The sequence below is a fragment of the Suricata suricatta genome, chromosome 2, assembly GCF_006229205.1.
Source record: "Suricata suricatta isolate VVHF042 chromosome 2, meerkat_22Aug2017_6uvM2_HiC, whole genome shotgun sequence".
Lineage (NCBI taxonomy): Eukaryota > Metazoa > Chordata > Mammalia > Carnivora > Herpestidae > Suricata > Suricata suricatta.
Window position 1 is genome coordinate 100,935,823 of NC_043701.1, and position 15,399 is coordinate 100,951,221.

Below are 15,399 nucleotides of genomic sequence, written 5' to 3' on the forward strand. Positions count from 1 at the left end.
CTGCCCCTCCCCTACTTGTGCACTCTCTCTCCCTCTCTCTCTCAAAATAAGTAAACTTTTAAAAAAAGCATTTAAAGTTTTCGCTTATTCTCAATTCCAAATCTAAACATCCCAGAAGGTCAACTGGAATAAAAATATTTAAACCCCTCACATGTGATGACACACTTAACACATCAATTCAATTATGACCATGTATATGCATCTACATATATAAGAACTAGTGCTTCAATTCCATATAAAATAGAATTTCATACTATTTTCATAACCTAAGAATGTAAAAATGCATAAGTGATTAATTGCCAGGGGCTAGGTTTCTATAACGTGTTTCCTACTTAGACGACAACCCTCAAAATTATTTCACCTTGACATTTTTTTAAATTTTTGTTAATGTTTATTTATTTTTGAGAGAGAGACAGAATGTGAGTAAGGGAGGGGCAGAGAGAGAGACACAGACTCTGAAGCAGGATCCAGGCTCTGAACTGTCAGCACAGAGCCTGACATGGGGCTTAACTCACAAGCTGCGAGATCAGGACCTGAGGCAAAATCAGATGCTTAACTGACTGAGCCACCCAGATGCCCCTCACCTTGACATTTTAATAACATGACAAAATGACAAAATTTATGCCCAAGATCATTTATAGGTGGCAGGTACAAATGCTGTCACTGATGGTTACACATCCCAGGAAATAAAGCAGATTGTAACGTGTGATGACCGCATTTACTATACAAAACAAAAGTAGACTCACCTCATCTCCGCAACAATGTCTTCGTGGAAGGCCTTCAACAGAACAGATAGTCTGTTCTCAGAATTCTCCTCCAGTAAAAGCGAGAAGAACGTTTGCAAAAGTTGTTCCATGAAATCCACTGCGCTTCTTGGAGGAAAGATTATTCCCGCACCATTTCCTGATGGAGTCTGGTTCAAGGTGAGGTTAAAAAAATTCATTATCTGAAGGTCAGTATCACTCGAATTTGAGGCTGCCTCTGGAGAACTCCCAGCTAACTTACTGATTGAATTAATTAAGACACTTTCAAAAAGGAATTGAACAAGTGACAAATTAGTTAGCTGCTCTTGGCTTTGCAGTTGAGTCAAATGGGCAACACCAAAGTCACCCTCCCTAGAAATGGCTTTGAGAAAACCCAAAAAGGTAACAAGATCTTTGGCCCACAGAGCTGTGTCATCAGCTGAACTCTCATTGGCCATGGAAAGAAATGTCTGAACCATTCCGGAGTCATCTTTGTTTGCACGTTTATGAAGCCAGTTTTTCACACCCAATAGAAAATCTTCAATGATTTCTGATGTCTTCAGTGACAAAGACCCCAGGGTTTCAAAAACACGAGCAAGTTGTGAAGTTATGTTTTGAAGAGTCTCTGAATCGATCATTTGAATTTCTTTGTTAATTTCAGAAAGCAGGCGTCTGATAGGAAAGTCGTGACCTAGCTCTGTCAAGATTTGTTCAAGCTCAAGCCGTAGTTCCTCAAAGTAAGAAGAGTTGTGAGTTGCTTCGCTTGTTTTAGTAAAACTTGATGGTGCTTCTAAACCACTGTCCTTCATGTCAGCATCCAGAAACGTCACAAATGGAGAGTCTAGAGAATGGGCGCCATTCCTAGAAGGCAATTTCACGATCCTTTCCAAATTTAAAAAAACCTTATTTTGAACAGATACCTCTGTGCCTTCGTTACCACTGAGGATCTTGCTTAAATTGGCTAGTGTACCGAGAATGCTTTCATCTGACACAACTTTTGTAAAGTTAACACTTTTCAGTGTTGCTATGATCTGCAAAGCAACTTGCTTTATGGGGCCACTGGGACAAAGTTCAGAGAAGCTACCGTTGTTTTGATTTCCAGAAAATGGGACAAATGGTAACACTTTATGCCAAAATTCATGTACACTTTTTACAAGTGAAGTCTGAACACGGAAGACTTCAGACAGCTCTAGAAAAATGGAATTCCAGTCCACTAGTTCACGAATGACACAGACCATCTTCCTTGTAATCTCCTTCTGTGAGCCTTCCTCTGAGCATTGTAAACCTGAGCCCAAGGGAAAGAGATGGAGGAGATCGAGTACACGGGCCACTTTGCTATAAAAGGAAGACGGCATGAGCTCATGGGATTTACAGGCTTCTGCCTTCGGATCCTGCCTCAATCCAGAAGTCATGTGATTCCAGCACCACACCACAGGAAGACAAGTTAAAGCCTCGGAAAGAATTGCTGGGTTATCTGATATTGATTCAACTGTGTCCAAAAGAGTTTTTATCACAATAGCAAAGTCTTCCTTGGTGACGTTTGAAATGCTTATGCCATGAAGAAGAGTGAAGTTATAAACATCCTTGAGGACTTCTGTGATGTTTTTGTCTATTCCTCTCTGCAAGAGCTTCACAGCATGAGGAAGCACATAGTACGCATCTACCACCGCATTAACGTCATCCTTTGGGAACAGGCGTGAGAGCTTGAGCAGGTGATTGACATTCCAAGAATGTGAGCTGTCCACAAATTTTTCCAGCAACCCAACAAGCAGGTTGACCCCCAAATGCCCAGGACCCAATGTACTGACATTCTTAAAGAAGTCTGTTAGTGCTTCACTCATTTGTACAAGTTGGCTGACCAGTAGGTCTATATCTGGCTTCTTGAGGGTATGCAGGAGAGATGTTACTTTCTTGAAAACCTGACTACTACCAGAATCTCGTGGAATGTTGTGAAGAACCGAGGGCGTCAGGGAGTTGAACACATCCCTAATCAGTTGGATACCAAGACCTGTAGCTTTCGTGATTTTGTGCGGAATTATTTGTGGTGGACTTTGGAGATCATTAGAGATGTTGAAGGCAAGATAGCTGGCTAATTGATACAATGAATTGCCCAAGCTGTTGACATCCTTCTTTTTTAGACTGGTAGCAAATATATTTAAAAGCTTCTCAGCTGTAGAAGAGGACTCACTTTCTAGAACCTGAGTGGACAAAGCCTTCATAAGTTTCTGAATTTCCTTCCCCAAAGCTACTAAATGCAGCCAAAGATTTTTAAATCGGCTAGGTAGGTCATCTGACACTTCTATGGGTCTTAGAACTAATTCAATAAAATGTTTCCAGTTGGATTGAGATACAAAATCAAAGTCTCTTGTCAAGTTGTTGATAATCATCCTTACTTGGTTTGTGGAATCATTTAAAAGAGTTAATAAAATCTCCAATTTAGGTACCTTTTCCTCTTCAAAGACTTCAGTGAGTATCAGTTTTAGGAAGTCGGTTACATTTTTCAATACAGTATTCACACAATCTATATCTGAGTTGTTGAATGAACAATGAGGGTACTTTATGTTTAGCATCCCGGTAACAAGCTTCAATGTAGAGTTAATTTTGCTCTCCATATCTCTGAAACTCTTCCAAATACCTTGAGGATAGCCTTGTGAAACACTGGAGTTATACATCATGCACAGATGGTTCGTGACGTCTACCCATGTGACACACCCCTTCTGTCTGCTGATTGTGTCTGTGGAGAAAACTGTGGAATTTAACACAGCCAGAATATGTAATGTCCTCTGTGAAGTATTTACATGTAATAAGCCATCTTCCAAAATCAACTCAGTAACATTTTGGAAGATATCAGCACAGGACAATAAATCTTGGTCACGTGACACATTTCTAAGAAATAACATTGTTTCTCTTAGCTCAGTGATGACACTTTCAAACTTCACTCCATGATTTGTGTGGTTACTGGAAAGAAAGGGATTTATCGATCGTACATCTCTGTCAATGTATTCTGAGGTATTGCTTAACTCCGTGAAAACATCAAGCAGAGAACTGAAAAACTCTGTGCTGGCATTTGTATTTAATGGAAATGTCTTTAGCTGACGAAGGGCAGTTTCCATGGTGAAAAGGGATTTCTCTACTTGGTCGGGGTTAAGTGCCTTTACACTCACTAAGGCATCACCTAACACTACCCAAAGATCCCTGAGACCCAAAAGCTCATCCCAATCCTGAAAGCCATCAGCTTGGGTTACATTTTTAAACAAATTCAGTAGGAGTCTGGCGGTGTCGTGGGTAGGGAACATTTGCTGGCAGCCTTTAGAAACTTTCACATGTCCTTCCAATTCATCCAGAAGCTGAGTGAGACCACCGTGAAGAGGAGTGAAAATATTTGTGCCAAACTTGAATATCTGAGATATGCTTCCCCAGATATCAGTCCACATTTGGAGCCACGAGAGGGTGCAGTGGACAGCCATTAACTCATTGAACACACTGCCATTCGCGGACATGTTTGAAAGAATTTGTGCCCACGGAAGAGTAAGTGAGGACCCTCTATCTATTGAATAATTCACAGAAGAAATGTTTTTATGACCCAAAGCAAAGCATTCACTACCCAACAGGGCTTCTACTGACCCATTGAAGAGCTGGCTCACGTACTGAAAGAAAGAAACACGGAAATCCTCGTCAGCCATGAGCAGCTGCTTCAGGCCTGTCAACACAGCATGAATCACTTCCAATTCGGGGCCCTGTGTAGACTTCAGGGGTTGGGCTTGAAGCTCCAAGTAGTTAAAAAATAAAAGCAACTGCTGACAATAAGATCCCTCAGAAATTCCCTCAAGAACCCCTGTTGTCTCATATAAAAATGTGAGTGCTTCACTGACGTTCTGGAAATGAAATTGCTTTATGATATCTAAAATGTGTTTTGAGACTTGTGCAAGGGAGGGTAGCAAAGAGTCTGCACCTTGAATGCTCAAGAACTGAGACATAGATTGGACCCAAGAAGAATAAATCCGCAGAAGCAAAGCTGAATCTTTGTCCTGGAAGACGCGGAGATAGATCTGAGTCAAGATTTTATCAACTTCTCGTCTTTCGAGTTCAGGAAGGGCCGAGAAACACTCAGATGCGTTCTGTAAGGCGTAGACGATGTCCAGAGCCTCTGAGACGTGGTCCTGCCCCAGAAACCCTAATTCATATAGACTGCTTATGACAGTTTCACTGAAATGTACGAAGTCCATTTTCGCAGATGGCGATGGAGGCCAACCTGAATGGAACAACCGGGAAAAGTTAAAGCTTTTGCTAAGAACCCTGTCATCATTGGGAACAGAAAAATTAAGACGTGTAGTCAAGGTCTCCAGTTTGTCTCTTTCTCCTTTGGAAATGCCATCCATCCACAACTCCAGGAGTGTAGGACTCATTGCAGTAAGCACTAATTCCATAGATCTCAAACTATCGTTCGATTCCTTCTCTGTCCAGAGACGTTCAAGGGCTTGTGCTTTTTCAATCACTGCCTTGCCAAGTTCCAGAAGTTTCTGAGTACCAAGAGAAGATGGGTCTCTCTCTACACTTCTTGAATGATTTATCCACATATGGCTTGTGTTGACAAGAGTCTCAGTGAGAGATGCGAGGTGAAGGGATTTGGGAACCTTGGGCAAGTCAAAAGTATTAGGCAATAATTTCTCCAGAAATCCCACAAGCGATAAAAAGAAGTGTATTTGCTCATCCTCCAGGGAATGCAACCTCTTTTCCATCAGGAGAAGTTCCTTTGAGGAATTCAAGACCCTAAAATATTAATGGAATTGTTTTAGTATCCAAAAATAAGTGAATAAATACATTCAAGACAAAATCAATTTGTCACATTTTCAAGGCAATACTCAGACTTATTTAGTGCAACACACAAATGAACTTTTTACCACAGCATGTATTTCCCAAAAGGAATTAAATTAATGTGAGCAAAAAAAAATAAAAATAAAAATAAAATAATGTGAGCAATTTGAAGTGTTTTAGAAATCCAAAACACACATACATGTATTTACCTTCAAATCTGCTTCCTACATCAAAAACAATAGATTTTAAGTTACTTTCCTCCATGATTACACATGTGGGATTGTTAAAAGTAAGTTTGCTGTGTGTCCTGGAAAAATCTCGGGGTTCAATTCCTTATTGTGTCTCCCAATTTCTTGGCCATAGACATAGTCCAAATGGCAGAGTGTGTCAGAAAGCCCCTACCACCCTAAGTTTGTTCTCTGTATTTAAGAGTCTCTTATGGTTTGCCTCCCTCCCTCTAACTTTTCTCCTGACCCTCCCCCCATGGTCTTCTGTTAAGTTTCTCAAGATCCACATATGAGTGAAACCATATGGTATCTTTCTCTGCCTGACTTATTTCACGCAGCATAATGCCCTCCAGTTCCATCCACATTGCTGTAAATGGCCAGATTTCTTTCTTTCTCATTACCAAGTAGTACTCCATTGTATATATAAGCCACATCTTCTTTATCCATTCACATCAGTTGATGGACATTTAAGCTGTTTCCATGACTTGGCAATTGTAGAAAGTGCCACTATGAACATTCGGGTACATGTGCTCCTATGTGTCAGCACTTCTGTATCCCTTGGGTAAATCCCCAGCAGTGCTATTGTTGGGTCATAGGGGAGTTCTATGGATAGTTTTTTGAGGAACTTCCACACTGTTTTCCAGAGTGGCTGCACCAGTTTGCACTCCCACTAACAATGTAGGAGGGTGCCTGTTTCTCCACATCCTTGCCAGCATCTGTAGTCTCCTGATTTGTTCATTTTAGCCCACAGTGTGCTTTAAACTAGACACAATATCCAGGGGACCGGCAGGCTCGGTCAGTAGAGCAGACAACTCTTGATCTCAGAGTCATGAGTTCAAGCCCCGCACTGAGTGGAAAGCTTACTTTAAAATAATAAATAAATAAATAAACAAATAAATAAACAAACAAACAAACAAATAAAATGAAAGGCTCATGTTTTTAAAAATTAAAGAATAAATATAAATAAACTATATACAAACCCCATAATTCTACATTAAAATGTCTATCACCATGCATACGCAAAAGGGGCAGAACAGCATAGAATCTGGCAGATTTAGTTCCAAAGGTCACTTCCCACTCCCAAAGTCTCCAGAACTACCAGAATCTTAAATTACTGATGTCATGTCTCAAGTAAGCGACTAGATAAGAAACTATTTTCCAAAGATTCCATTTTTGAAGAATCTATTAGACATCACGCTTTTCAGGGACGCCTGGGTGGCTCATTCGGTTAAGCGGCCAACTTCAGCTCAGGTCATGATCTCATGGTTCGTGGGTTCAAACCCTGTAACAGGCTCTGTACTGACAGCTCAGAGACTGGAGCCTGGTTCTGATTCTGTGTCTCCCTCTCTCTCTGACCCTCCCCCGCTGACATTCTGTGTCTTTCTCTCTCAAAAATAAATAAATGTTGAAAAAAAATTTTTAAGACATCATGCTTTTCAGAGAAAATTTTACTATTCTCATCTGTATTACCTTTCAAACTCTGGGGAGACATGAGTCATAAACACTCTATGGAGCAAATATTTATTGAACACCTAATATGAAACACTGCTCTATAGCCAAATCAGGAGCTCACATTTTAAAACAAGTGTTTCCTAAAACTAGATTTTGCCTGTCTGCAGGTAATAGTTAAATCAAAACCTGGAAATTGAATGCTAAAACCTTACCTGGCTATAGAAACAGCTGGAGACTTGAGTAAGTTACTCAAAAATTCAAAATAATTATCGGTGATGATTTCCCAGTCCATGTTTTCTTGGTAACAAGGAGATTCTGCAGAGAAAGCTAAATAGAAAGACATTTCATACATCAATCTCAAGTCAGAAACCACAGTCAAATCTGCCCAAGTGAAAAGCACTATAGTGGCTCAGTTAATATGTTTGAAAATATAACAAGGGTTAGAAATCCTACCGGTTTGCCTCCCACTTCTGGCCAAGATCAACCACCATTGGCCATCAAGCAGTGGAGACAGCAATCCACGGAAGACAGAAAATAAACGAGGTGAGACCCTTGATTATCCTGTCTGTTGTCTTAAGAAGCATATCCAGGCCGTGACAGAGAAGGTGGAATTGAGCTGGAGCTGTGGCAGGCGCCCAGAGCAGAGAGGGTGAAGGGGAAAGTCCGACAGACAGCACAGATACACAGAACAGACTTCCAGGAAAGAGAGAGCTGTACAAATGGAGACCCTGCCGTATGCCTCCTACAAGTATCCAGCTGAGGACAAATTAATGTGTGCAGGTGATGAAGCAGCCTGAGACCAAGGAAAGACCCACCCAAAAGGAGTCAAAAAAAGTGTCCGGGGATCACATGGGCCAGGAAGCAATTCTCTTCCGTCAACCAGCCTGGAACAATCCACAATCTCACTAGATAATGAGTTCAAGATGCACAATGAGTCTCGCCTCAGTCCCGGGCAATATATGTGACCATGCCAAGTATCACTCCAGTCCTATCTAATAAACCTTAAATGCAAGACCTAAAGGGTCAAACTGCTTTCAAGAACATAGGAAAACAGAATGGCAAAGCACGATACAAGGCAAAATTCAAAATGTCCTACATCCAATCAAAAATTACTGGGCATGCGTGGCGCCTGGGTGGTTCAGTCCATTAAGCACCCTACTTCGGCTCAGGTCATGATCTCACGGTTCATGGATTTGAACCCCCATCGGCCTCTATGCTGACAGCTTAGAGCCTGGAGCCTGCTTCGGATTCTGTGTCTCCCTCTCTCTCTGTCCCACTCCGTTTGTGTTCTGTTGTTCTTTCTCTCTCAAAAGTAAATAAACATTTTTTTTAAATTAACAAGAAAAATACAGCATGGGGAATGTAGTCAACAATAATGTAATATTGTTATGATATTGTCATAAATTTTTACAGTGACAGATGGTAACCACTTACTATGGTATTTTGTAAAGTACATTAATGATGAATACACACAGAAGAACTAACACAATATTATATGTCAACTATACTTCAATCAAATTTTTAAAAAGACCTAAACTAGAACTGACAGAATTCAGATAGAAATAGCAGAGAAGAGCATTAATCACATAAAATGGTTTATGCTAGTTTACACTATATGGTTTAAATATCCCAATTAAAAGGCAAAGCTTAAAAAAAAAAAAAAAGAGAGCCAAGATGCCTCAGTCTATTGACTGTCCACCTCTTGATTTCCGCTCAAGTCATCATCTCACAGTCTTTAAGTTCAAGCCCCGCATCAGGCTCTCTGCTGTCAGCATGGAACCTGCTTCAGATACTCTGTGTCCCTCTCTCTTTGCTCCTGCCCTGATATCTCACTCAAAAATAAATATTTGAAAGAAAGGCATAACTTGTCAGAATGGATAAAGCAAGACCCAACTATATGCTGCATATGAAAATGCACTTGAAATGAAAGACATAAATAAAAGTAAAAGGACAGAAAAAACATACAACCCTAACACAAAGCAAAAAAAAAGCTACTAAAGTACATTTCAGGTAACATCATTATAATTTCATATTGATAAGGCATCAATGAATCAAGAAGACAGAGTAGTCTTATATGTTCATGAACATTATCAGAGAACCAAATGCCAGTATTTGTTGGATACAATTTAGAAGGTACTTAAGGACCGGCAAAGAATGCAGGTCTCAAATCAATGACCTCAGCTTCTGTGTTAAGAAACTAGAAATGAAAAGTCAGTTAAACCCGGGGCGCCTGAGTGGCTCAGTTGACTAAGCATCTTTCTTGTGATTTTGGTTCAGGTCATGATCTGAGGATTCATGAGATCAAGCCGCACGTTGGGCTGGGTGCTGACAGGAAGGAATCTGCTTGGGATTCTCTCTCTCTGCCCCTCCCCTTCTCTCTCAAAATAAATAAACATTAAAAAAATAAGTCAGTTAAACCTAAAATAAGTAGAATAAAGAAAATAGCAAAGATCATAGTAAAAACTAAGGGAATAAAGAAAACTGTTAAAGAGAAGTTAACAAAACCAAAGGCTATTGACATCAATAACATTAATGATCCTCTAAGCAAAGTGATCAACAAAAAAAGAAAGGCATGAATTACCAAGAACAAGTGTGAGAGAGGTGATATTACTACATCTTCTGTAATATTAAGAGAATAATAATGAGGGCACCTGGCTTGCTCAGTCGGAAGAGCATGCAACTCTTGATCTCAAGGTCAAGTTGAGTTTGAGCCCCATGTTGGGTGTTGCGATTACTTAAAAATAAAATATTTTTTAAAAGTCTTTAAACGAGAATAATGGAATAGCAAGGAAAAACACTAGGACACTAAAGTGGACAATTTATATGACAGAGACAAGTTCACTGGAAGACTCGTTCTGTCAAAGCTTACTCAGGAAGAAACCTATAATCTGAATAGTCCTATTAAGGAAATTGAATGTACAGTTAAAAAATCTTCCCACAAAAAAAAAAACTAATGACCCAGATGGTATCACTAGTAAATCTACCAAATGTTAAAGGGAGGAATAATACCAATTCTACACATATTCTTCCAGGAAATTGGAAAGGAGAGGATACTTCTCGACTTATTCCATGAGGGCAAGATTACCTTGATACCAAAAGAAGACAAAGATATCAAAGGAAAACAAAACTACAGTGCAGCATCCCTCATGGAAAAAATGCAAAAATGTTAGACAAAATTTTAGCAAGTTGAATCCAGTAACATGAAAAGGGAAAATATCTTACCAGGTGGGACTTATCCCATTTATTTGAGGTTGGTTTAACATTCAATGTAGCGTCTGAATAGCTTCAAAAATGTCAAATATGTAGGCACAAACTGAGAAAAGATTTGAAGAGCATTACAATGAAGTTACTAACAGAAAATAGGGGCACCTGCATGACTCAGTGGGTTGAGCGTCCGACTTCGGCTCAGGTCATAATCTCATGGTTGGTGAGTTTGAGCCCTGCATCAGGCTATGTGCTGACAGCTCAGTGTCTGGAGACTGCTTCTGATTCTGTGTCTCCTTCTCTCTCTGACCCTCTCCCACTCATGCTCTATCTCTCTCTCTCTTGCAAAAATAAACATTAAAAAAATTTTAAGAAAATAAATACAACATAAACAAATGGAGAGATACATGGTGCTCATGAGTCAGAAAACTCCGTGTAGTTAAAAAGTCATTCTCCCTAAATTTATCTAGAGAGTCATCTCGATCCTGGTTTAAATTCCATCTGAATTTTGAGAAACTGACAAGCACATTGTAAAATTCAGGTGACCTAAAATAGCCAAACAATTTTTTTAAGATTTTATTTTTTTAATTGTTTATTTATTAATTTTGAGCGAGAGAGTGTGAGCAGGGGAAGGGCAGAGAGAGTGAGGAGAGACAGAATCCCAAGCAGGCTCTGTGCTGTCAATGCAGAATTCTACTCAGGGCTTGATCTCATGAACTGCAAGACATAATGACTTGAGACAAAATCCAGAGTTGGAGCATCACTGGCTGAGACAGCCAGGAGCCCCAAGATTTTTTAAAGTAATCTGTACACCTGACACGGGGCTCAAATTCACAATGCCGAGATTAAGAGTTGCACGTGCCAATAACTGAGTCAACCAGCCCCTGCTAAATGATTTTTTAAAAGAAAAACAAAGAAGGCTAACACTGCCACTAAGACTTTACTATAAAACTATAATAATCAAGGACACCTGGCTTATTGTTATTATATTACATCCAACTGAACATAGAGATTAGAGGTTAGTTCATTTCTAATTAGAGATTAGAGATTATTTAAATAAAAAAATAAATATATAAGATTACTTAAATAATAAAATTTTAAAAATAAAATAAAACTGCAATAATCAAGTTCATGTGATAAGTGTAAAGACTGACAAATGCACTGTTGGAACCTGATAGGCAGTGCAGAAAAGATACATTTATAGGAGTAATTTGTTTAACATAAGGACAAAGATAATTCAATGGAGAAAATCTTCACAACAAATTTTTCCAAAGCAGCTGGATCTCCATAGGCAAGGAAATAATGCTCAGTGTACACCTACATCATAAAAATTGGCTCAGAATTCATCATAGACCTAATTTAAAACTTTTAGTTAACTATGGCGCCTGGGGGTCTCCATCAGCAGAGCATCTGACTCTTGACTTCAGCTCAACTCATGATCCCAGGGTTGTGAGATCAAGCCCAAGTTGGGCTCAGCACTGGATGTGGAAACTGCTTAAGACTTTCTCTCTCTCTCTCTCTCTCTCTCTCTCTCTCTCTCTCTCTCTCTCTCTCTCTCTCTCTCTTTCTCTCTCTCTCTCTCTCTCTCTCTCTCTCTCTCTCTCTCTCTCAGGGCACCTGGTCAGCAGACTTGGGTAAGCATCCAACACTTGATTTTGGCTCAGGTCACAATCATACAGTTCGTGAGTCTGAGCCCCACATCGGGCTCTGCACTGCTTGATATTCACTCTATTCCTCTCTCTCTCTGCCCCTTTCTCACTCATGCTCGCTCGCGCGCTCTCTCTCTCTCTCTCTCTCTCTCTCTCTGTCAAAAAAAAACTAAAAAAAAAAAAGATTCTCGCCCTCTCTCCCTCTGCCCCTCTCTCAGACTTGCTAAGATAAAAAAAAAATAATTTTAAAAATTTTATTAAAAACCTATAGCTACCACCCTTGTAGAAGAAAACACAGTTGAAAACCTTTGTGACCTCAAGAGTTTGCAAACATGTCTCAGCTACAGTCCCCCAACATGACGATTCCACAAACCAACTAAGGACAATTATCAACAATTTGACAACAGACTTTGACTTTGTATTTCAAGCCAAATGTCCCCATCTTGAACTTGAAATGTCCCCAGATGGTAGTGGAAATTAAGCAATATATGGAAATCATAATAAATTTTGAACTGATTGAAAAGAAAACTATGACTTATTAGATGCGTGGAATACCTTAGAATTTTGCATAGAAGAAATTTTATAGCCTTAAAGGCACCTATTAGCAAAGAAGAAAACCTTCAAAGTAAGAAGCTAGCAAAAGAACATCAAACTAAATTTGGTCAATAGAAAGAAAGGATAATAAAAGGGGAAAGTCATGAAATAGGAAATAAGTTAGGAAAATCCATGAAATGGGAAAGCAACGTACAGAAGAATCCACAAATATCAATTCTTGGACAAGCTGTGTGTCTGTAAGGGAGCCCACTGTCCGGCAGCATGACCCCCCCCACCCCCTCCCCCACAGCAAGGATTGCCCAGACAGAAGCGAAGCCCACAGCCTCCAGGGTAAGACTTCCTAAAACTGCGTCTTGGCTTTGAACTCCTGGAGTTCTGTGACCCATGCCAGGAATTTAATCTTGAGCCTCCAAATTTCCATCTGAAAATGAAGTCCAAATGGAGCTCAACTCAATGGTTGGCATGAGGGTTGGATGAAATCATTCCTACAAAGCACAGCAAATGTTTGCAATTATCAACACTATTGAGACTTCTGGACCCACGCTTCTCACAGATACCGAATGTCACTATTGTAGCCTGTGTTTCTGGAAATGATCCGGAGCAGGTGATAAAAAGGAGGGCAAAGCAATGGAGCAGCAGGTGCAGCGCAGGGTGAATAAACACCTACCCAGGTGGTTCAGTCGTCCGCCTAGCCATGCCGCACCAGCACAGAGCTCAGCGTGGCCTTCAGCACATCAGAGACCCGATGTGCGGCCGGTGGGTTTGATGCTGACATCCACAGAGAGGGGTTCAGTGTTAGCCTCTAAAACCAGCAGTTTGAGTATGGAGACTCCTCAAAAAGTTAAAAACTAGAACTACTCTATGATCCAGCAATTGCACTACTAGGTATTTACCCAAAGAATACAAAAATACAGACACGAAGGGGCACATACACCCCGACGTTTATAGCAGCATTATCAGCGGCGCCTGGGTGGCTCAGTTGGTTAAGTGTCCGACTCTTGATTTCAGCTCAGGTCATGGATCTCTCGGGTCATGGCATTGGAGCTGACAGTGCAGAGACTGCTTGGGATTCTCTCTCACCTTCTCTCTGCGTCTCCACCATTTTTTTTTGAGTGCACTCTCTCTCTCTCTCTCAAAATAAATAAAATAAATTTGAATAAAAAAGATTTATAGAAACACTAACAACAGCCAAATTATGGAATAAGCCAAAATGTCCATCAGCTGACAAATGGATAAAGAAAATATGGTGTTGGGGTGCCTGGGTGGCTCAGTAGGTGAAGCATCCAGCTTCAGCTCAGGTCATGATCTCACAGTTCATGGGTTCAAGCCCCGCATCAGGCTCTGTGTTGACAGCTCAGAGCCTGGAGCCTGCTTTGGATAGTGTGTCTCCCTCTCTCTCTGATCCTCCCCTGCTCACACTATCTCGCTCTGTCTCTCAAAAATAAATTAAAAAAAAAAAAGATGTGGTGTATATATACAACGCAATATTACTCAGCCATTAAAAAGAATGGAATCCTGCCATTTGCAAAGACGTGGATGGAGTTAGAGAGTTTAATGCTAAACCAAGTCCATCAGAGAAAGACAATGACCATATGATTTCATGCATATGTGGAAGTTAAGAACAAAATAACCAACACAGGGAGAGAGAGAGAGAGAAACCAAGAAACGGACTCTTCACTACAGAGAACAAACAGATGGTCCCCAGAGGGGAGGTAGGCAGGGGGATGGGGAAGAGGTAATGGGGATTGGGGAGGGCACTCTGATGAGCACTGGGGGATGTGTGCCGGTGTTGAATTGCTATATTGCACACGTGAAATTAATATTACACTGTATGTTAACCAAATGGAATTTAAATAAAAACCAAAAAAAGCAAAAACAAAAAAACAAAAAACCAGCAGCCACCTGAGGAGGGGTCAAGGAAGGATTAGGTGGCCGCAGCCACAGGAAAGGAACAGGAAACTCCCCTCACCACCCCAAGCGGAAGCAGCGAGCATCCCGAGGGGACCATGGAGTGCACAGGGCACATGGGGCGACCTGGGCAAGTGCTGGTCCCCAAGGAGAGCCAGACACAGACCACTCGCTCCCAACCAGGAAGAGTCAGAAACACAAGCCCCATCCCAGCGGCAGCTTCTCAGTCACTCTCAGGGACAAGAGAGTGACTTCCTGTAGGTCATGCAGTCACAAATTCGTAAAATCCATATTCGAGGAGATTTTTGGTGTCGAGGACAGCACGGGAAGAGGGGAGCTGGCTGGACAGGGGGTGCTCGTGAGCAATGGGGCCCCATGGGCGGCACACCTGGACTCCAGGGGCCCGTCACACCTCGTCTGTGTATGCACCTGTCCCTCAGACTAAACAGGACACTTCCAAGAGGAAAACCGGTCACCAGCGGAAACTTCGGGGACAACCAGTCACACCAGGACCCGGGTCAGTCTCGCCATAACGGACGACAGAGGTTCACATGGGGTCATCACAACGGCCAACTGTACCTGGCAAGCCTCTGTGTTTAGCTCCCTTTCGTTAAACAGGGACATCCCTTAGGAGCAACGCCGTTGTGCTCAAGGGGGTGGAGCACCCAAGGGCCTGCAGGGAGCACCACGTACTCACCAGATAGACCACTCTGGACACTGTCTGGTGCGTTCACAGAACGGGCCAGCTCACAGGTGTTCCTGATAAACCCCTCGAAGTCTCTCCAGTAGGATGTTTCTTCCAGGGACAACCACACCTGCTCAAGCGTGTGAAAGGCCCTGCAATCA

The 15,399-nt window shown here is 41.3% G+C and overlaps 1 protein-coding gene across 1 annotated transcript in view; it reads right to left on the bottom strand.

The window, feature by feature from the left end:
* ABCA13 (ATP binding cassette subfamily A member 13) overlaps positions 1–15,399 on the bottom strand; it is a 317,064-nt gene that overhangs the window by 241,169 nt on the left and 60,496 nt on the right. The window contains exons 15-17 of the mRNA XM_029919211.1: positions 15,251–15,390; positions 7,450–7,564; positions 747–5,513 (exon numbers count right to left, since the gene is read on the bottom strand). Coding sequence (XP_029775071.1) covers positions 747–5,513; positions 7,450–7,564; positions 15,251–15,390 — 5,022 coding nt within the window. The remainder of the gene's footprint in view (positions 1–746; positions 5,514–7,449; positions 7,565–15,250; positions 15,391–15,399) is intronic.